Consider the following 21,233-nt stretch of genomic DNA (forward strand, 5'->3'; position numbering starts at 1 on the left):
TGTTTCAGCTGTAAGGCATGTAGCCGGAGGAGGAGGCGGAGGGTTGAGTAGTGATTTAAATGTAGCAAATAGTTTCCGGGAGTCTGTGAGAGAGCAGAATTTATTGTGATAAAATTCAGCTTTAGCAATAGTGAGGTTGGCTGAAAAAGAAGCCAGGAGCAGTTGGTAATTTTTTAGGTCTGCTTGTTTTTGGTTTTTTTGCCATTTTCTTTCGGCAGCTCGGAGTTTGGAGCGTAGTTCCCTGAGCGTGTCATTTTTAAGCCATGGCTGCGGTTTGTTTGAGCTAATGGCTCGAGATGTAAGAGGACAGAGGTTGTCCAAACAGGAGCTTAGTGTGGAGCAGAGAGTATCAGTGGCATCATTTACATTGAGTGATGAAAATGAGCCTGGTGGAGGCATATTGTCAGTCACCAGCGAGGAGTACTGGTCTGCTGAGAGATCTCGAAGATTTCGGCGGAACGAGACCATAGTAGGAGTAGCTGTGGGTTTATTTGAAATATGAACATTGAGTTTCATGAAGTAGTGATCTGAGACGTGCAAAGGAGTGACAGTTAGAGAGTCGGTGTCACAGTTACGAGTGAAGATCAGGTCTAGATGTTTGCCAGCTTTATGTGTTGGGGGGCTGGGGACCTGCTCCAGATCAAAAGACTGCATGAGGGATAGGAAGTCTGTGAAGCTGGTACTGTCATGGTGGATGTTCATATCCCCTAGAATGAGCATGGGACAATTTTGATCAGGGATAGAAGACAGTAGCATGTCAAGTTCATGCGTGAATTCGCCCATGAACTTGGTATTAGTATTAGTATTAGTATTTTGACTCTGTCAGGAAGGGGACCTAGGCAGGGAGACGAGGAGACGGACACAAGTGCAGGTAGGGTGAAATCAATAAATAATAATTTAATAAATACATAACAAGTAACAAAGAAACAAGAAACAAGTAAACACTTAAACACGGAACAGGGAGATATATACAAGGAACAAGGGAGTGAACCAAATAAATGAAACTAGATAAACAAATAACCAATAACCAAAACAAACCAGTAAGACTAGAGAACATAAACTAAGCAAAACAAGAAGTACTAATGATAAACAAACAGGGAGTAAATAAACAAAGAAACAAACGAGGTAAGAACACAGAGAAACTAGAAACTACCAAGAATAACCAAGAAGATAAACAAAACTAAACAGGGCAGGGATATATATTTTCAAGGGAAACAAACAAGAAGCTAATACTAGACAGGGAAAAACTAGGCTAGACAATAATAAATAAACTAAGCAGAAAGGAACTAAACACTAAGCAGGGAACTGGGGAAACGAGGAAGAAACAAGAAACTAGAAAACTAAACAAGAAATAAACACGGAGCAAGAACTAGGGCTAAGAAACGCAGAGAAACACAGAGAGACAAAACAACAGGGGAAGGTGCAAAGACCGACGGAGACAAAGTGGCAGAGGAGGGCTATTTAAAGAAACAGGAAACACACTATAATTGGAAACACCTGGGGAAGGGGCGGAGCTACAAATGAGAAACAGGTGGTGGAAAACTACTGACAGGAGACACAGGGGCACAGGTCACGTGGGAATAACACACAGAGACATGAGACAAGACCAGGATGTGACAGACTCTCCTCTTTTGCCTCTTTAAACCGTGTGTACAATTAGTAGGTGTATTCAGGTTATTAATGTAGTAGGTTCTACTAGGGTCTTTTTTAACCACTACCATTGTTTTTTGACTATTTTTCATAAATGAAATTTTTTTTTTGTTGCTTAATGTTTCTGCTCCTTTAAATATTGGTAAAAAACGTCTTGTTTTATTTTAAATTGTTCTTTAGTCTAAGTCTTGTTTAATTGGTAGAAATGAAACTTTATATTCACATGGCTCAATGTATGGTTTGCTTTTTTCTTTGTAATTTTTACTTGTTCTGTTTGCTGTGGAAAAGCCAACTTACTGTTCTTCGTAATCTTCTTCTTCTTCTTCTTATTATTATTCTATTCATATTTTTTTAAACGCTGCTCCTCCCACAGCTTTCGATGTGGAAACAGAGAATTTTGGAGGACCGTAAGAGATATACTTAATTACGTTGCTTGTGCTTTTTGGAACAATACATTGTATGTGTTTCGCACAATTGACATTTTTAGTCGTTTTTAGGGCCACTTTTGAGTGGGAGAGGGGGATTTCTCCAGAGAGCGGGGCCCACACACTTTCCCCCAAAGTCTTATTATGTTATTATGTTAAAATATAATATCTATAATTCTAGGTTCATGCCAGCAGGGATATTTCTGCCAGAGTGGCTCTGCGTATCCTGCTCCTCTAAACACATCAGGATCCCTGATAAATGGCCCCTGCCCCCAAGGCCACTACTGCCCATCAGGCACCCTCAACCCAATGCCCTGCCCTGCAGGCAGCATGCGCAATCTCTCCGGTGCGTAAATACACTTCAGCATTTAACAAATCATCTAAAGAAACAAATACATTGGTTTTTGCCACATTTTGTTACTTTACAACCACAAACTTAAGTGATAAACATACACAAAGTATTGCATACCTGTGAAGTAAAATGAAAATGATACCTGGTTTTCAAACTTTTCATCAAATACAAATTTGAAAAGTGTGACGTGCAAAAGTATTCAGCCCTCTTTACTCTAAAACCTCTAAATAAAATCCAGTGCAATCAATTTATATATAAGTTAATAGAGTCCAGTTGTGTGTAATTTAGTCTCAGTATAAATACAGCTGTTCTCAGTGGTCTCAGTGGTTTGTTAGCGATCACTAGTGAACAAACAGCACCATGAAGACCAAGAAGGAACTCACCAGACAGGTCAGAGATAATCTGTGGAGAAGATGTTTAAAGCAGGGTTAGGTTATAAAAACATATCCCAAGCTTTGAGCATCCAAAGGAGCACTGTTTCAATCCATCAAATAAAAATAGAAGATGTACCTTACACCTGGAAAATTACCAAGTCATGGCCATGATCCACCCAAACTGACAGATCAAACAAGGAGAGCACTGATCAGAGAAGCAGTCAAGGGGCCCATGGTCACTCTGGAGGAGCTGCAGAAATCCACAACTACTACTTTGTGTTTGTCTATCACTCAAAATATCAATAAAATACATTTTTCAAGTTTGTGGTTGTAATGTGACAAAATGTGGAAGCCACTTTATACTGATACTTACACTTAATGTTTAATTTTATCTTATATTAATAAACTTTACAGGTGGTTATTCTATGGAGAGCTGCATGCCGTGTCCAGCAGGGCATTACTGTGCCGGTGAGGGTTTAGATTCTCCCAGTGGTCCGTGTGCTGCCGGTTTCTACTGTCCTGCAGACTTCTCCTCCACCACTCCTCATGCCTTCCTCTGCTCGAAGGTCAGTTTTCTGATTTCTTTCCCCACATTTCTTAGATCAGAAGCTAACGTAGCTAATGTAGATAAGGTAGACTGACATGTTGTCTTGTCTCAGGGTCATTACTGTCCTGTGGGCTCTCCCTGGGCCTTGCCCTGCCCTACAGGACAGTACCAGCCCAACCCAGGCTCAGACAGCTGCATCCCGTGTCGGCCAGGCTTCTACTGTGAGGAGGCCGTAGTGGGAGACCCTTTACCCTGCCCTCCTCACTCCTACTGCCCAGCAGGTATTAATTATACAGCATTTTGCTATATAGAGGGTTGCCAGTCATTTCTAATGTCTGCAGTAATGTGAAATAATATTCTTTGATTTCATTCATGTATTGAAACAGCTACTATGGTTCCTCAGCCATGTCCCAATGGCACATACACTCCTCTTGATGTTGGAGGTTTACAGGATGAGAAAGAGTGTTTGTCCTGCCCACCAGGAAGATTCTGCAGGTAAACTTATTAACAACAAATTAATCTAGAATAGAATTCAGCTGGAAAATGTGTTTCCACTGAATGAATGGATGCCATTTGCTTGTTGTAACTCCTCCAAATTGAATATTTACAATGTAGGAAATCATTTTTAAATACATTAAAAAACATTGATGTTTTTATATGTTTTGTATATTGTACAACCCTATTAGTATAATGACAAAATGAAAGTTTTTATTTATTGTGCTTGAACCCAGTTATTGCCACATCATTTGACTTACTGGTGTAAATGTAATTCACTGAACTATCTGTTTTATTTCAGGGGTGGTCAGATTAAAGGGGTGTGTGCTGCTGGGTATCTGTGCATCTCAGGCAGCTCAGACTTCACACCACAGGGCCGAGCACCGGCCGACAGGAGCCGGTGTGAGTGGGGCATGCAGTGTGCTGGACCCTGTCCTGCCGGTAGGTCATTGTTAAACTAAGCACTGGAAATGAACGTCTATTTTCTGGTCTTTTTTCATACATAAGGTTCACCGGATTATAAGGCGCGTTAAGCGACACCAGTATGACACAGGATGATTACATGGAAGTGAGCAAGGGTGTCGCCATGTTTCCCTTTTAATGGGGAGGCTGGGGAAATGCCTAAGTAAACAAAACTGTAATTCTTAAAAAACACATTTTTTAAAAAGTGAAACGAGTGCTGGATGTTAATCCACACAGATTTCTCTCCTGAGTAAAGTGCTTACATTTATTTACAGTAAGCTTAGATTTGCAGTATTTTGTCCAAGGGTGAGCGCTATCAGCGGTTAGCAGCATATCCAGCCATGGTTAGCAGAGGTAGCTAGCCCTGGTTAGCAGCGCTACTCAGCTGCAGTTAGCAGTGCTACTCAGCTGCAGTTAGCAGTGCCACCCAGCTGCAGTTAGCAGCATAGCCAGCTCCGGCGAGCAGCGCTAGCCATTCCTGGTTAGCAAAATAGCCAGCTACAGTTAGCAGGGCTACCCAGCCATGGTTAGTAGTATAGCCAGCCACAGTTAGCAGGCCTATCCATCCCCGGTTAGCAGCACTAGCCAGCCCTGATTAGCAACATAGCAAACCACGGTTAGCAAGGCTACCCAACTGCAGTTAGCAGCATAGCCAGCCCTGGTAAGCAGCGGCAGCTAGTCCTGGTTAGCAGCATAGCCAGCCACAGTTAGCAGGGCTACCCAGTAATGATTAGCAACATAGCCAGCCACGGTTAGCAGGGCTATCCATCCGCGGTTAGCAGCACTAGCCATCCCTGGTTAGCAACATAGCCAGCCACGGTTAGCAGGGCTACCCAGCCCTGGTTAGCAATATAGCCAGCCTCGGTTAGGAGCAAAGCCAGCTCTGGTTTTGCACATAGCCACAGTTAGCAGGGCTACTCAGCCATGGTTAGCAACATAACAAGACATGGTTAGCAGTGATTCCAAGCTATCCTATCGCTAAAATATGGCCATATTTGTTGTGTTGTCAGGCTTCTATTGCCCTGAAGCTGCAGATCAACCTCATCCCTGTCCTGCTAATACAGTAAAGGAAACTCCTGGTGGAAGCAGCATTCAGGATTGTCTCCCATGTCCTCCTAAACACTGGTGCAAAGAGAGTAAGTCCTCATATCAGAATGGAAACTATTCATATATGAGTATTCTTTATATGATGTATTGATGAATATGTTTTATTTATGCAGGTGATCCCGTGCTGTACTTGTGTCCGGAGGGTCATTACTGTGATGGAATAGATGATTATGAGTCTGAGGGAAGGCCTGGGCCGAGACCGTGCCCTTCCTTCACATACAGGCCGACTCCTGGAGCCGGGAGCAAAGGAGACTGTCTTCGGTGTCCTCCTGGAACTTTCTGCAATGCCACAGGTCAGATTACAGATAATTATTATAAATATTCTAAGCTTATTATAAGTGCATACTAAGGAATATTATTCTGTAACTGCAGAATAATACTACTTCTGTGCAAACTGGCCTATTGATAAATTAAAATTTTCAGCATGCTCACCTGACCAGTTAAGTGGTTAATCTAGTCCATTTGCTTTTGTCACCCACTGCTATATTTTAATTTAGGAATTGCAGTAGTGGCAGAATTTATGAATTTATGCCACCTCTAGTGGCACATTAAACAGGTTTAAAACAGCAATCGAGTCATTCCAAACCAAATTCAATTGCCATATTTTTTCATAATAAGGCACCCTTAAAATCCTTTAATTTTCCCAAAAATCATCAGAGCTCCTTATAATCCGATGCTCCTTATGTATGAATTTTACCAATAGCCAACCGCGATTTCCCTGTTCAGAGGTAAGCATTATTGTCCTGTAACCTGTTCCTAACCCCGGCTAGCGCTGCTGTAGCAGCATTAGCATTACCTACTAACCGTGCTTACTCACCCAAATAAACAGTTTTCAGGAGAGAAATCTGTGTAGATTAACATCGGGCACTCTATTTACTTTAAAAGAAGGTCTTTTTCATTACAGTTTTGTTTACTTAGCTTAGCTTTACTTAGTTATCTACCCCCCCAACCACCACCCAGCGACGAGACATGCTGAATTAGAAGTTCCTTATATGGTCTCTTAAAATATCGTATTTATGAAATGTAGATTAAAAGAAATCTGATCATGCATTGCTTTGTTTCAGGTCTCACTGATTTCTCCAGTTTTCCGTGCCCACCTGGGTACTGGTGCAGTGGTACAGGCTTGCCAGTCTTCTGCCCTGGAGGCACCTTGAGGGCACAACCTGGGGCAACTTCAGCCATTCAGTGTGAGCCGTGTGCTGCAGGTAGTTACTGCCCTGACCCTCGCCGCACAGGCCAGCCGAACACAGCCGGGATTCCCTGCAGAGCCTCTTACCAGTGTCCCACAGGTAAATACAGCCTTTATTAGGGTTTTGTGTATGGCATCACATCAGTGTCAAAAGTCTGGGGCGAAAAAATAACAGGTGAAAAAAAATAATCATTTTAAAATTTTGCGTGTGAAAATCAACTTCTTGTGAGCACAAACAAGGGAATTGTGTGCACACTGAGTAGAATATCGCTCTCAAGCATTATTTTTCTTCTCTCGGGTGTTAATTTTCGCCTTGAATGATCGGCTCTCGTTTGGAACTATTGGCTCTCGCCTGGAACGATCAGCTCTCGTCTGGAGCGAACGGCTCTCGCCTGGAGCGATCGGCTCTCGCCTGGAACGATCGGCTCTCGTCTGGAGTGATTGGCTCTCGTCTGGAGTGATCGACTCTTGCCTGGGACAACCGGCTCTCGCATGGAGCGATCAGTTCTCGTCTGGAACGATCAGCTCTCGTCTGGAGCGAACGGCTCTCGCCTGGAGCAATCGGCTCTCGCCTGGAGCGGTCGGCTCTCGCCTGGAACGTTCGGCTCTCGCCTGGAACGATCGGCTCTTGTCTGGAGCAACTGGCTCTTGCCTGGAACGATCGGCTCTCGTCTGGACCGATCGGCTCTCGCCTGGAGCGATCGATCGGCTTTTGCTTGGAATGATCGGCTCTCGTCTGGAACGATCGGCTCTCGTCTGGAGCGATCAGCTCTTGCCTGTAACGATCGGCTCTCGTCTGGGGCGATTAGCTCTCACCCGGAACGATCTGCTCTCGCCTGGAACAATGGGCTCTCTTGCCTGGAACGATTGGCTCTCGTCTGGAACGATCGTCCCTCGTCTGAAACGATTGGCTCTCGTCTGGAACGATCGTCCCTCGTCTGGAACGATCGGCTCTCGCCTGGAACGATCGGCTCTCGGCAGGAACTATTAACTTTCGCCTGAAACGATCGGCTATTGCCTGGAACAAATTACACATGCAAAATGTTAAAACACGCTGGTTAATTTTTTTCACCTGTTATTTTTGCGTCTCCGACTTTTGACAATGATGTGACACCATTTATGTTTACTAGATGTTAGACAGTGACAGAGTAAATTGTCACCAACAGGTTCAGTGGAGGAGACGCCATGCACAGCAGGCTCATACTGCGGACCTCAAACAGGAGAACCCACTGCATGTCCTGCTGGATACCACTGTCCTGAAGCCTCACACACCTACAACACACCTGAACAAGTGTACGTCAGCATGTTTTACAGTGGTACTAATGTGCAGATGTCTAAAGGAGTCTAAAGTTAGGAAGATAAGATATTTTACACTCGTCGTTCAAAAAAAATGGTTGCAAAAAATAGTTGCACCCAGAAGAAAGTGTTGAATTGCTTCCCATTACATGCATTGTTCAACTCTGAATCTATTAACACATATATTAAACTGTTCAAAACATGTATTAGCCAAACTCAGGCAGCTTTACTTAATTTTTTACAAGGTTTCTAATCACTAAACACTCACTCCTGTTACCTTTTATGCTTTGAGTAACAGGAGTTAAAGTAAGAGGAATGAGTTTTTAGCATAGAATTAGCAAAAACATAAAAAATAGCTAAATGGCGGCTATGCTAATAGCATGAGGACACTTTTAGAGCACATTCTAGTGATTTTCTCAAAATTTGTATTTGAAAAATAAAACAATAAGATGTAGGAATTAATATAATTTAGGTAACAGGACTGAGTGTTGAGATTGAGCTCCTCAGTCATCGTTACAATAAGATCAAATATACAGAAAAAAACTAATGAGTGAACTTAGTGTTGGTCTTCCCATGATCTTCAGGAAGAACCAGCTGATGTCACTTCCTGTTGTAGAATGTTCCAGATGTTTCAGATGATCAGGGTCATGTGTTACGGTAACAGGTAACAGGACTGAGTAAAACCCAGGGACACAACTAACTAAAATGTATATTTTTAACTTAAATAAACGTATAAAAAAATATGTTCAAAGCATAGATGGGATTTGGAGTCACACAACAATGCAAAAAGAAAAATTACATCTCTAAAGGATTTTAATAATTGTATTTAATCATGGTAAAGTTTGTAGTTGGAGAGTGGGGACAGGTAACAAATGCTGTTCTTTCAGTTTTTTAATTAGTTTTTATTAATGTTTTAAATTATTTATGTTACGTATGCAATTAAGTCAATGCACAAGACACTATGCTTAATAATAAAATGTATTTTAAAGTTATTTTGGATGCACATAGAGTGGCAGAAAGGCACTATTTTGTAAGTAAGTAAGTAAATATTATATTTTTCAACAGCTGCATGTTCCCATTTTACTGCCCAGCCAACAGTTCTACCATGTTCTCCTGTGCTGGTGGTTTCATGCCTCGAAACATCAGCGGTCTGAGGGTTTCTCAGGACAGCAGTTGTGTTCAGTGTGAGGCGGGAACCTATCGACCGAGTCACTCACCTCACCTCCGCTGCCTTACCTGCCCTCCAGGCTACCTGTGCCATCCAGGTCTGTCATTCATTTGCATACATTTGTAAGGTTTTATTGAACACAACATATAATATTCACAGTGAGAGTGGAAAAAGTATGTGAATCTTTGGATTTAATAACTAGTTGACCCTCCTTTGGCAGCAAAAACCTCAATCAAACGTTTTCTTGTAGTTGCAGATCAGACCTGCAGAACGATCAGGTTGAGTTTTGGACTTTAGCTGAGACTCTAGCTTGGATTCTTCCTCACCTCATTGATCATTCTGCATGTGCTGTGCTCTTACAGTCATCTTTACAGGACTTTACCACGCCTAGGGAGACTAGCAGCAACAGTGCTGAATTTTCTCCATTTGTAGAGCGTCTGTCTTACCGTGGACACATGAACATCAAGGCTTTTAGAGATACTTTTGTAACTCTTTCCAGCTTCATGCAAGTCAACAATTCTTGAACGTAGGTCTTCTGAGAGCTTGATCTTTTGTGCGAGGCATGATTCACATCAAGCAATGCTTCTTAAGAACAGCAAACTCAAAACTGGTGTGTGTGTTTTTTTATAGGGCAGAAACACGTCCAATCTCATCACATCCTGCCTCTAATTAGCTCTTTAAAAAAGTCATTAGCCTAGAGGTTCACACAGGGTTCCTGCGGGTCCTTAAAAAGTTTTAAAATGTCTTAAATTAAAATCCAGCTAATTAAGGTCTTAAATTGTCTTAAATTGAATGAAAATTTGCTGTAGGTATTACATTTTTAGACTTTGCGTTTAATGCCAGTGGGAAAGTGAGTTAGCTAACCTTACCAGAAAGAGAACTAAGGTTAACAGAGAGCTAGCTAACGTTAGCGGTAAGCTAGCTAATACACTAACGTTAGCAGGTTATCTAGCTATTTTACTGGGGAGAGAAATAAGGTTAGTGGAGAGCTAGCTAACATAGTAACATTAGCAGCGAGTTATGTATCTGCATTACTGAGGAGAGAACTAAGGCTAGCTGAGAGCTAACTAACGATAGCGGGGAGCTAGCTTACATACTAACATTAGCTGCGGGTTATCTAGCTACATTACTGGGGAGAGAACTTAAGTTAGCAGAGAGCTAGTCGACATAGTAGCGTTAGCAGCGAGTTAGCTACGTTACTGGGGAGAGAACTAAAGCTAGCAGAAAGCTAGCTAACATTAGCGGTGAGCTACATAACATAGTAACGTTAGCAGTGAGTTATCTATGTTAAGTTTTGATTTATAACACAAATAACAAATAATTTTCTACTAAAGAAATATGACTACATTTTTGGGTTTTAAATTATATTTATTGCGTTCAAAAAAAGGTCTTAAAAAACATTTAAATGGTGCAAGAACCCTGTTATACTTTTTCCAACCTCACTGTGAATATTGTGTTGTTGTTGTGTTTAATAAAAAACATGCAAACCTATACTTTTTTGTGTGGTATTAGTTTAAGCAGACTGTGTTTGTCTATTGTTGCGACTTAGATGAAGATCAGAACACATTTAATGACCAATTTATGCAGAAATTCAAGTATAATCCCAAAGAGTTTTACTTTGCATACTTTCTCTTGCATCTGTAGAAAGGGGAGTTTTTTTAAGGTCATAAATCTTTAACAATATTATATAATATGATTTTTGTTATTTGCAATGTATTAAAAATGACTAAAAAGCATGTAATAAGACCTGTAATCATAATAAATATGATATCTGTTCCTCAGGTGCGGAAAACTACAGCAGTCAGCCCTGTCCAATAGGGTATGTTTGTCCACAGGGTTCGTCCCTCCCTGTCCCCTGTCCTCCTGGAACCTATGGAAACCACACAAATGCAGAGCTAATTGAGGAATGCCAACAATGTCCTCCAGATACCTTCAACCACCTGGAATCTCAGAGAGCCTGTTTTCCCTGTGGCAGCTCCTCTCATTCTGAGAGAGGTTAGTCATAACAGTTTATGACTTCTTGAAATGAGTACAATAAGGCTCCAGATCTGCTTCATCTACAGCAGTGATTCTGAAAAAAAAAATCACTTTGTCCACCTGAAAATGTATTTAAGCATACCAGCCCAGTAGGGAGTGCAAACACCCCAGAAAGTTTAACCCTTAGAACCCTACAGATGGATTTTCCATCCAAAATCACACCTTGTGTTCTCAGCTTAATTACTCAGGAATCCCTTCACACATAAACATAATCCATATATGGTTAGAAAGGGCGGAGCTTACTCTTTCTAAAAATAGTGATCACATCCCAGTGCAGTAAAGCTAAATCTACAATAAACCCATTGAGAGAAAAACACCTAAAAAAGTGAAAAATCTCCTTCCCCAACCAATATTATTTACCTTTAGTGCTTCAAACATATTTATATGATGTTTCAAACCAAATAATATCAGTAAATAAAGACTCAAAAGGGTCCACAGAAAAAAAGTGTGAAACTACCTGCTTTACTCAAACTAAAGCTAGGTATGGTGTGCGCACTACTTTATATAGTTTTTATTTTACTTGCACATTTTTACTAAGTAGTATATAGTTTTCTTTGTGTGTCCTGATTAAAATACTGAAAGGTATAGGCTGCTCTGAGTGTCAGATTTTTAGTATCTACATGTATCCTAGAGGTGTGATTATTGATTATCAAGAAAAATAACTATCATATGTCAAAGTAATAATTAATAAGCCATGTAATGAACTCAAATCATCAATATTCTTCTGTTTTCATCTCATAAACACTCTAATCTAACCATTTTTGAAAAGATTAGATTTTAGGTGCGAATATATTTAAAGTCTATTCATTCAAAAATAAGTGAAAAAATATAGCCGCAAGCGGCAATCATCGGGTTCAAGCACCAACTTGCACAATGGTGCCTACTGGAGCATTGAATGGTGATGTGTAAGAAGGTCTAATATGATTGGAGATGCCCTGTCACATTTAGAAATTATCAAGTTTTTCACCTGTTATTAATGTTGAGCAGAGGCCTTTCAACCTGATCAGTGCTTAAATTCACATGTAAATCTAGTGAACTTTGTAGGATATTCATTAAGTGAGTTAGAACTAGTCAAAAGGTGTCTACATGTTATTGGTATTGATCAGGTGGCTTCAACCAGAATGTTCACAAAGTGGTATTCAGATTGACCTTTGAACCTTTGCAGAACAAGCTGAAATGTTTGACCAAACAAGTTTAAATTAACACAAAGGAGTGAATGTTCTGATATGACGTGTAATTACGAAGTTATTATAAATCTAGTTCTGAATTAAATGGCGCTTCATCAAGCACCAACTAGCACAATGGTGCCTACTAGAGCATAGGATGGTGATGTGTAAGAAGGTCTAACACAATTGGAGACATTCTGTCACATTTAAAATGATCAAAAGTCTTTCACCTGTTATTAATGTTGAGAAGAGGCACAAAGGAGTGAATGTTCTGATATGACATGTAATGTCAAGTTATTCTTAATCTAGTTCTGTATTAAATGGCGCTTCATCAGAGTGATATTGTACAGAGGTCTTTAACATTGTGAGATTACAGCAAATACTGCAGAGTTACAGCAATTTAGGTTAGAAATTCCAAGGACGCACAGATTGCTTGATGCCTGGAGAGTATTGTATGTGAAATTTTCACAAATGTTTTTAATGAACATTTACCTAGAGACTCTACAGTGTGCAGCAAGACTGAAATGGAGGTGATAGGCCAAATATCCAGAGAGTAGTTTCAATATAGCTATTTTCAAACAATTAGCAATTATGAATGAACAAAGCACTTTTTAAACATAGTTGTATTGAGAAATTTGTCAGAGCCACTGTACTAAATATGGCAAAAACAATTAGATGTCAAAATAGTACAGCATGATTGACAAATACTCGTTTTTTTGGAACAGCGCCCCCCAGTGGGCGGATTGTTTCAGCACTTTGCAGGTCACTACAGTGTCTCCACCTGAACATAACTGCCAAATATCATCCAGATTGGGCAACATTCAGCCTGCCAAAATGTCTGCTGAATGCTGATTGGCTGATGGTGTTCAGCCATGTTGATTGATTAAGTTGCCCTTTGAACATCCTTTAGAGGCTGTATGATAGATTCTGCATGCAAAGTTTCAACTTGCTAGGTTGCACGGTTGCTGAGAAACAGTGCTCCAAATTTACCTCTTGAAGTGAATGGGGCATATATCCGGAAGGACTAATTTGCATATGGCGGCCATATTGTTTACATATTTCAACTTTTTCTTAATGAATATTGAAGCGCATGCTCTCACGAGTGTTTTGATACCAAACATGCCAGGATTGGTCAAAATTCCTAGGACTAGTTTGCAAAAGTAGGTTTTGCATATTATGCAAATTAGCACAAAATCTATATAGACGGAAGTGCATGGTCCAAATTGGAAAGTTGTTGGTATTGACCCAAGGAATCCATCAAAAAAAGAATTTTGAATGTAGGTCTTATGGTTTTTGAGTTATTGAGAAAATTGTGAAAAATGAATTTCCTTGTTTATAGCGCCACCACTTGACCAATCGGTGCCATTTTTGTTGTCCACCGAGATGCACTGATCCTACATCTACGTACCAAGTTTCATTTCTCTATGACTTACGGTTTAGGCTGCACAACTGTTTTTACAGGAGAAAAAGAATAATAATAATAATAAATATAGCCGCAAGCGGTGATTTACGGGGTTCGAGCGTTACAGTCAAAGAGGCCCCTGGAGGCCAGTTAGGCTTAAAACATGTTGCTGGTTGACCGGCATCACCAAACTGGATGACCAGCATGGCAAAGGTGTTTGGCCAGTATGACCAAGCTGGATGACCAGCATTGCTATAATGACAAAGCTGAATGACCAGCAGGACCATAATGACCAATGTGAATGACCAGAATTACCTAGCTGGTTGGGCAGCATAACCAAGCTAGGTGAACAGCGTGACCATAAAGACCATAATGACAATGCTAGATGAGTGGTGTGAGTAAACTAGTTGAAATGCATTGATAAATTGTGCTGTAGTGTTCATCAGGTTTTATGTGGTCTCTTGCTGCACTCTAGTGGGCATTCGGAGAGCCTAGCAGTGAGGCATAAAAGGGCACATATCAATAACCAATAATATCAATAATAGTGTATAAGTTTTGACCTGATTAACATTTAGCCTGTCAAAAGCTTACTGGAATGCGATTGGCTTATAGTGACCACAAAAATTGTCCATATCAAATTTTCATTTGGTGTACCATTAGTGCATGGGCCATAGATGATAATTGGCTAGGATGACCTTGATAGCTTGTATGGTTCTAGAGAAACAGCTATCGAGCATTGGCTCCGCCCCCTGGGGGTGTATGTCTACTTAAACTGACAGGGTATCTGAGAGTCATGTAATGATCAAAGGACTGAAGTGGTATTAGTTTCAGGTTAAGCATTCAAAAGTTATAAGTGTTAAAGACATTTTACTGCACCATGGAAAAACTAATTTGCATATGGTGGCCATATTGTTTATAAATGTAAAGATTTTGTTTAATAATTATTGAGGAGTAAGCTCTGCTGAACTTTTTGACACCAAACATGTCATGATTGGACAAGGAGGCAAAGACAAGTTCTCAAAAGTAGGTTTTGCATATTATGCAAATAAAAAAAAAACAAATTGGGTGGAGCATAAACAAGAATGACCCAGGTGGCTGACCAGCATGACCAAGAAGGATAGAGATGTTCAATTAAGCAAGACAAGCAAGATTAAATAAGTTCAGCAGAGCTTTTATTTAGAATAATTCACCTGTAAATGTTTCACCAAATGACCACCAGAGCGCAGCAAGAGACCACATATAACCTGCTGGAAATCTATCACTCTATAAGTAAGACAGAACATTCCCTATCAGTGTGTTTCTATTTATTAAAAAGAGAAGAAAAGTCCGATTGGGCTCCAAATTGGTACTCATAATCAAGTGGTCTGTATATATATGTGTGTAAATTTGTGTGTTGATAGGGTCAAAGGTTCCTGACTTCTGTCCATTTAGGCTTGAAAAAAGCGATAATACACGTTTATGGCCTACAAAATGGCTGTTGCTCTTTGGCCATATTAGAGGCAAAAAATATCTGATTTGGCTCAAAATTTGCAATCAAGATCACAATATCAGTCTATATATGTATGTCAATGTCTGTGTCAATAGGGTCAAAGGTTCCTGACTTCTGTCCATTTAGATTTGAAAAAAGCGATAATACAGGCTTGAGGCCTACAAAATCGCTGTAGTTTTCCAGCCGTTGTAGAGGCAAAACATGTCCGATTTGGCTGAAAATTTGCAATCAAGATCAGATTATCAGTCTATATATGTGTATAAATTTGTGTGTTGATAGGGTGAAAGGTTCCTGTCTTCTGTCCATTTAGGTTGGAAAATAGCGGTAAATAAAATAAATTGAAAATAGTTATTTTTTCACTGTAGAGCCTACTGAAGACTTATTTGGCTCATACTTGGCAAATGTACTTCAAATGTCATTGTTAATTAGTAGCTTCAACAGTTTTGGCATGTTTTAAACTTTGACAGAGTTTTGGCCAAATAACTCTGAAAAGGCTTTCACGTACATGTTTGATCAAGGTTTATGGGCCTCAAATAGTTAAAATGTCAAGATTTTTTTGATAATTATTTACCTACAGGGTCTCAAGATTGCATCAAGACCAAATTTGTTTTGATTGATTAAGGACTTAAAGACAAGTTCGAAAAGAGCAATTTTTACTCTTTTGGCCACTGATGAAAATCTTTGCATTTTTGGTAAACATATGTAATTACAAAGTTGTAAAGGCTACAGCAATGTATACAATTAAAAAAGAATAACAAGCTTAGGCCACTTGTACCTTTAGATATAACTGATTTTCTGCTATAGCGCCCCCTTGAGGCCAATCAACGCCATATTTTAATGGATGATAGAAGGCCCTGAGATACATGTAGGGTATAAGTATCGTCCTGATTGGTCATTGTTTAGCCTGTCAAAAGCTTGCTGTAAACTGATTGGCTAATAACGATCGCAAAAATTTGCATATCAAATTTTCCTTCTGTAAAACATTAGGACATAGGCCATAGATGATACATGCCAAAGGAGAGCTTCATAGCTTGTACGGTTCCTGAGAAACAGATTTTTAGCTTTGGCTCCGCCCCCTGGGGGCCTATGTCTACACAGATTGATGGGCTACCTCAGAATCATGTTGGCATCAAAGTTGTAAAGTGGCATTAGTGTAGGTTTAAGCATTCAAAAGTTACAGCTGTTAGAGTAAATTTGAGTGTGCCACGGTAAGATTAATTTGCATATGGCGGCCATATTGTTTAAAAAATTCTCAATTTTTTCGATAATTATTGAGGTTGGGACTCTGCTGAGTTGTCTGACACCAAATATGACAGGATTGGTCAATGACCCTAGGACAAGTTCTCAAAAGTAGGTTTTGCATATTATGCTAAATAGCAAAAAATCTAAGTGGGCGGAGCTTAGTGGTTCTATTGACCTTTTTGATTTGCCATTAACCAAGGAATCATATAATGCAAGAATTTTTGCTTTAGCTATAAGGGCGTGGGAGTTACGAGGCCAAACGCGTTGACCTTCGCCATAGCGCCCCCTTGAGGCCGATCGGGCTCATCTTTTGAATCTGAGTAGCGGTGAGAAGTACTACCATATGACCAAGTCTCAGCCCTGTAGGCCTTACGGTTTGTTCTGCCCAATCACTTCTATGGCAGAAAAAGAATAAGAACTATAAATATAGCCGCAAGCGGCGATTTACGGGGTTCGAGCGTTACAGGCAAAGAGACCCCTGGAGGCCAGTTAGGCTTAAAACATGTTGCCGGTTGACCGGCATCGCCAAACTGGATGAGGATGACCTGCATGACCGTGAAGACCAAGCTAGATTACCAGCATGACTAATCTGGATGACAAACTTGTTGACCATATTGACCAAGCTGGAAGACCATAATGACCAAACTGGATGACCAGCATGGCAAAGGTGGTTGGCCAGTATGACCAAGCTGGAAGACCACCATTACTATGAGGACAAAGCTGAATGACCAGCAGGACCATAATGACCAATGTGAATGGCCAGCATGACCAAGCTGGATGGACAGCATAACCAAGCTGGGTGACCAGCGTGACCATAATGGCAATGCTAGATGAGTGGTGTGAGTAAACTAGTTGAAAAGCATTGATAAATTGAGCTGTAGTGTTCATCAGGTTTTATGTGGTGTCTTACTGCACTCTAGTGGGCATTTGGTGAAACAAATTCAGTTCTTAAATTGAAAAAACACAAGGCATAAAAAGGGCATATAAATAACCCGTATATAGTATATAAGTTTTGACCTGATTAACATTCCGCCTGTTAAAAGCTTGCTGGAATGTGATTGGCTAATAGTGACCACAAAAGTGTCCATATCAAATTTTCATTTGGTGTACCATTAGTGCATGGGCCATAGATGATAATTGGCTAGGATGACCTTGATAGCTTGTATGGTTCTAGAGAAACAGCTATCGAGCATTGGCCCCACCCCCTGGGGGTGTATGTCTACTTAAACTGACAGGGTATCTGAGAAACATTTAATGATAAAAGGACTGAAGTGGTATTAGTGTCAGGTTAAGCATTCAAAAGTTACAAGTGTTAAAGACATTTTACTGCACCATGGTAGAACTCATTTGAATATGGCGGCCATATTGTTTATAAATGTAAAGATTTTTTAAATAATTATTGAGGAGTAAGCTCTGCTGAACTGTTTGACACCAAACATGTCATGATTGGTCAAGGATCCAAGGACAAGATCTCAAAAGTAGGTTTTGCATATTATGCAAATTAAAAAAAAAATTAAGTGGGTGGAGCATAAACAAGAATGACCCAGGCGGCTGACCAGCATGAACAAGAAGGATAAATATGTTCAATTAAGCAAGACAAGCAAGATTGAATAAGTTCAGCAGAGCTTTTATTTAGAATAATTCACCTGTAGCTGTTTCACCAAATGACCACCAGAGCACAGCAAGAGACCACATATAACCTGCTGGAAATCTATCACTCTATCAGAAAGACAGAACATTCCCTATCAGTGTGTTTCTATTTATTAAAAAGAGAAGAAAAGTCCGATTGGGCTCCAAATTGGTACTCATGATCAAGTGGTCTGTATATACATGTATGTAAATTTGTGTGTTGATAGGGTCAAAGGTTCCTGACTTCTGACCATTTAGGTTTGAAAAAAGTGATAATACAGGCTTATGGCCTACAAAATGGCTGTTGCTCTTTGGCCATATTAGAGGCAAAAAATATCTGATTTGGCTCAAAATTTGCAATCATGATCAAGTGGTCTGTATATACATGTATGTAAATTTGTGTGTTGATAGGGTCAAAGGTTCCTGACTTCTGACCATTTAGGTTTGAAAAAAGTGATAATACAGGCTTATGGCCTACAAAATGGCTGTTGCTCTTTGGCCATATTAGAGGCAAAAAATATTTGATTTGGCTCAAAATTTGCAATCAAGATCACAATTTCAGTCTATATATGTATGTCAATTTCTGTGTCAATAGGGTCAAAGGTTCCTGACTTCTGTCCATTTAGATTTGAAAAAAGCGATAATACAGGCTTGAGGCCTACAAAATCGCTGTAGTTTTCCAGCCGTTGTAGAGGCAAAACATGTCCGATTTGGCTGAAAATTTGCAATCAAGATCAGATTATCAGTCTTTATATGTGTATAAATTTGTGTGTTGATAGGGTGAAAGGTTCCTGTCTTCTGTCCATTTAGGTTGGAAAATAGCGATAAATAGAATAAATTGAAAATAGTTTTTTTTTCACTGTAGAGCCTACTGAAGACTTATTTGGCTCATACTTGGCATATGTGCTTGAAATGTCATTGTTAATTAGTAGCTTCAACAGTTTTGGCATGTTTTAAACTTTGACAGAGTTTTGGCCAAATAACTCTGAAAAGGCTTTCACGTACATGTTTGATCAAGGTTTATGGGCCTCAAATAGTTAAAATGTCAAGATTTTTTTGATAATTATTTACCTACAGGGTCTCAAGATTGCATCAAGACCAAATTTGTTTTGATTGATTGAAGACTTAAAGACAAGTTCGAAAAGAGCCATTTTTACGCTTTTGGCCATTGATGAAAATCTTTGCATTTTTGGTATACACATGCAATTACAAAGTTGTAAAGGCTATAGCAAAGTATACAATTAAAAAAGAATAACAAGCCTAGGCCACTTGTACCTTTAGATATAACTGATTTTCTGCTATTGCGCCCCCTTGAGGCCAATCAATGCCATATTTTAATGGATGATAGAAGGCCCTAATATACATGTAGGTTATACGTATCGTCCTGATTGGTCATTGTTTAGCCTGTCAAAAGCTTGCTTGAAACTGATTGGCTAATAGCAATCGCAAAAATTTGCATATCAAATTTTCCTTCTGTGAAACATTAGAACATAGGCCATAGATGATACATGCCAAAGGAGAGCTTCGTAGCTTGTACGGTTCCTGAGAAACAGATTTTTAGCTTTGGCTCCGCCCCCTGTGGGCGTATGTCTACACAGATTGAAGGGCTACCTCAGAATCATGTTGGCATCAAAGTTGTAAAGTGGCATTAGTGTAGGTTTAAGCATTCAAAAGTTACAGCTGTTAGAGTAAATTTGGGTGTGCCACGGTAAGATTAATTTGCATATGGCGGCCATATTGTTTACAAATTTCACAATTTTTTTGATAATTATTGAGGTTGGGATTCTGCTGAGTTGTATGACACCAAATATGACAGGATTGGTCAATGACCCTAGGACAAGTTCTCAAAAGTAGGTTTTGCATATTATGCTAAATAGCAAAAAATCTAAGTGGGCGGAGCTTAGTGGTTCTATTGACCTTTTTGATTTGCCATTAACCAAGGAATCATATAATGCAAGAATTTTTGCTCTAGCTATCAGGGCGTAGGAGTTACGAGGCCAAACGCGTTGACCTTCGCCATAGCGCCCCCTTGAGGCCGATCGGGCTCATCTTTTGAATCTGAGTAGCGGTGAGAAGTACTACCATATGACCAAGTCTCAGCCCTGTAGGCCTTACGGTTTCTTCTGCCCAATCACTTCTATGGCAGAAAAAGAATAAGAACTATAATAATAATAATAATAATAATAATAAATATAGCCGCAAGCGGCGATTTACGGGGTTCGAGCGTTACAGGCAAAGAGACCTCTGGAGGCCAGTTAGGCTTAAAACATGTTGCCGGTTGACCGGCATCGCCAAACTGGATGAGGATGACCAGCATGACCGTGAAGACCAAGCTAGATTACCAGCATGACTAATCTGGATGACAAACTTGTTGACCATATTGACCAAGCTGGAAGACCATAATGACCAAACTGGATGACCAGCATGGCAAAGGTGGTTGGCCAGTATGTCCAAGCTGGAAGACCACCTTTACTATGAGGACAAAGCTGAATGACCAGCAGGACCATAATGACCAATGTGAATGGCCAGCATGACCAAGCTGGATGGCCAGCATAACCAAGCTGGGTGACCAGCGTGACCAAAAAGACCATAATGGCAATGCTAGATGAGTGGTGTGAGTAAACTAGTTGAAAAGCATTGATAAATTGAGCTGTAGTGTTCATCAGGTTTTATGTGGTGTCTTACTGCACTCTAGTGCGCATTTGGTGAAACAAATTCAGTTCTTAAATTGAAAAAACACAAGGCATAAAAAGGGCATATAAATAACCCGTATATAGTATATAAGTTTTGACCTGTTTAACATTCCGCCTGTTAAAAGCTTGCTGGAATGTGATTGGCTAATAGTGACCACAAAAGTGTCCATATCAAATTTTCATTTGGTGTACCATTAGTGCATGGGCCATAGATGATAATTGGCTAGGATGACCTTGATAGCTTGTATGGTTCTAGAGAAACAGCTATCGAGCATTGGCCCCGCCCCCTGGGGGGGTGTATGTCTACTTAAACTGACAGGGTATCTGAGAATCATGTAATGATCAAAGGACTGAAGTGGTATTAGTGTCAGGTTAAGCATTCAAAAGTTATAAGTGTTAAAGACATTTTACTGCACCATGGTAGAACTCATTTGCATATGGCGGCCATATTGTTTATAAATGTAAAGATTTTTTTAATAATTATTGAGGAGTAAGCTCTGCTGAACTGTT

General features: G+C 40.0%; 1 protein-coding gene across 3 annotated transcripts in view; it reads left to right on the forward strand.

Annotated features, from left to right (window-relative positions):
* Positions 1 to 21,233, forward strand: part of si:ch211-286b4.4 (zonadhesin) — a 99,348-nt gene that overhangs the window by 39,246 nt on the left and 38,869 nt on the right. For all 3 annotated transcript variants that reach the window (XM_049467184.1, XM_049467185.1, XM_049467186.1), the window contains 11 exons: positions 2,257 to 2,421; positions 3,216 to 3,367; positions 3,461 to 3,629; positions 3,735 to 3,843; positions 4,145 to 4,284; positions 5,316 to 5,441; positions 5,526 to 5,705; positions 6,477 to 6,701; positions 7,768 to 7,894; positions 8,963 to 9,162; positions 10,848 to 11,060. In XM_049467184.1, the coding sequence (XP_049323141.1) occupies positions 2,257 to 2,421; positions 3,216 to 3,367; positions 3,461 to 3,629; positions 3,735 to 3,843; positions 4,145 to 4,284; positions 5,316 to 5,441; positions 5,526 to 5,705; positions 6,477 to 6,701; positions 7,768 to 7,894; positions 8,963 to 9,162; positions 10,848 to 11,060 (1,806 nt within the window). The remainder of the gene's footprint in view (positions 1 to 2,256; positions 2,422 to 3,215; positions 3,368 to 3,460; positions 3,630 to 3,734; positions 3,844 to 4,144; positions 4,285 to 5,315; positions 5,442 to 5,525; positions 5,706 to 6,476; positions 6,702 to 7,767; positions 7,895 to 8,962; positions 9,163 to 10,847; positions 11,061 to 21,233) is intronic.

This window comes from Astyanax mexicanus, chromosome 18 (assembly GCF_023375975.1).
Source record: "Astyanax mexicanus isolate ESR-SI-001 chromosome 18, AstMex3_surface, whole genome shotgun sequence".
Taxonomy (NCBI): domain Eukaryota; kingdom Metazoa; phylum Chordata; class Actinopteri; order Characiformes; family Acestrorhamphidae; genus Astyanax; species Astyanax mexicanus.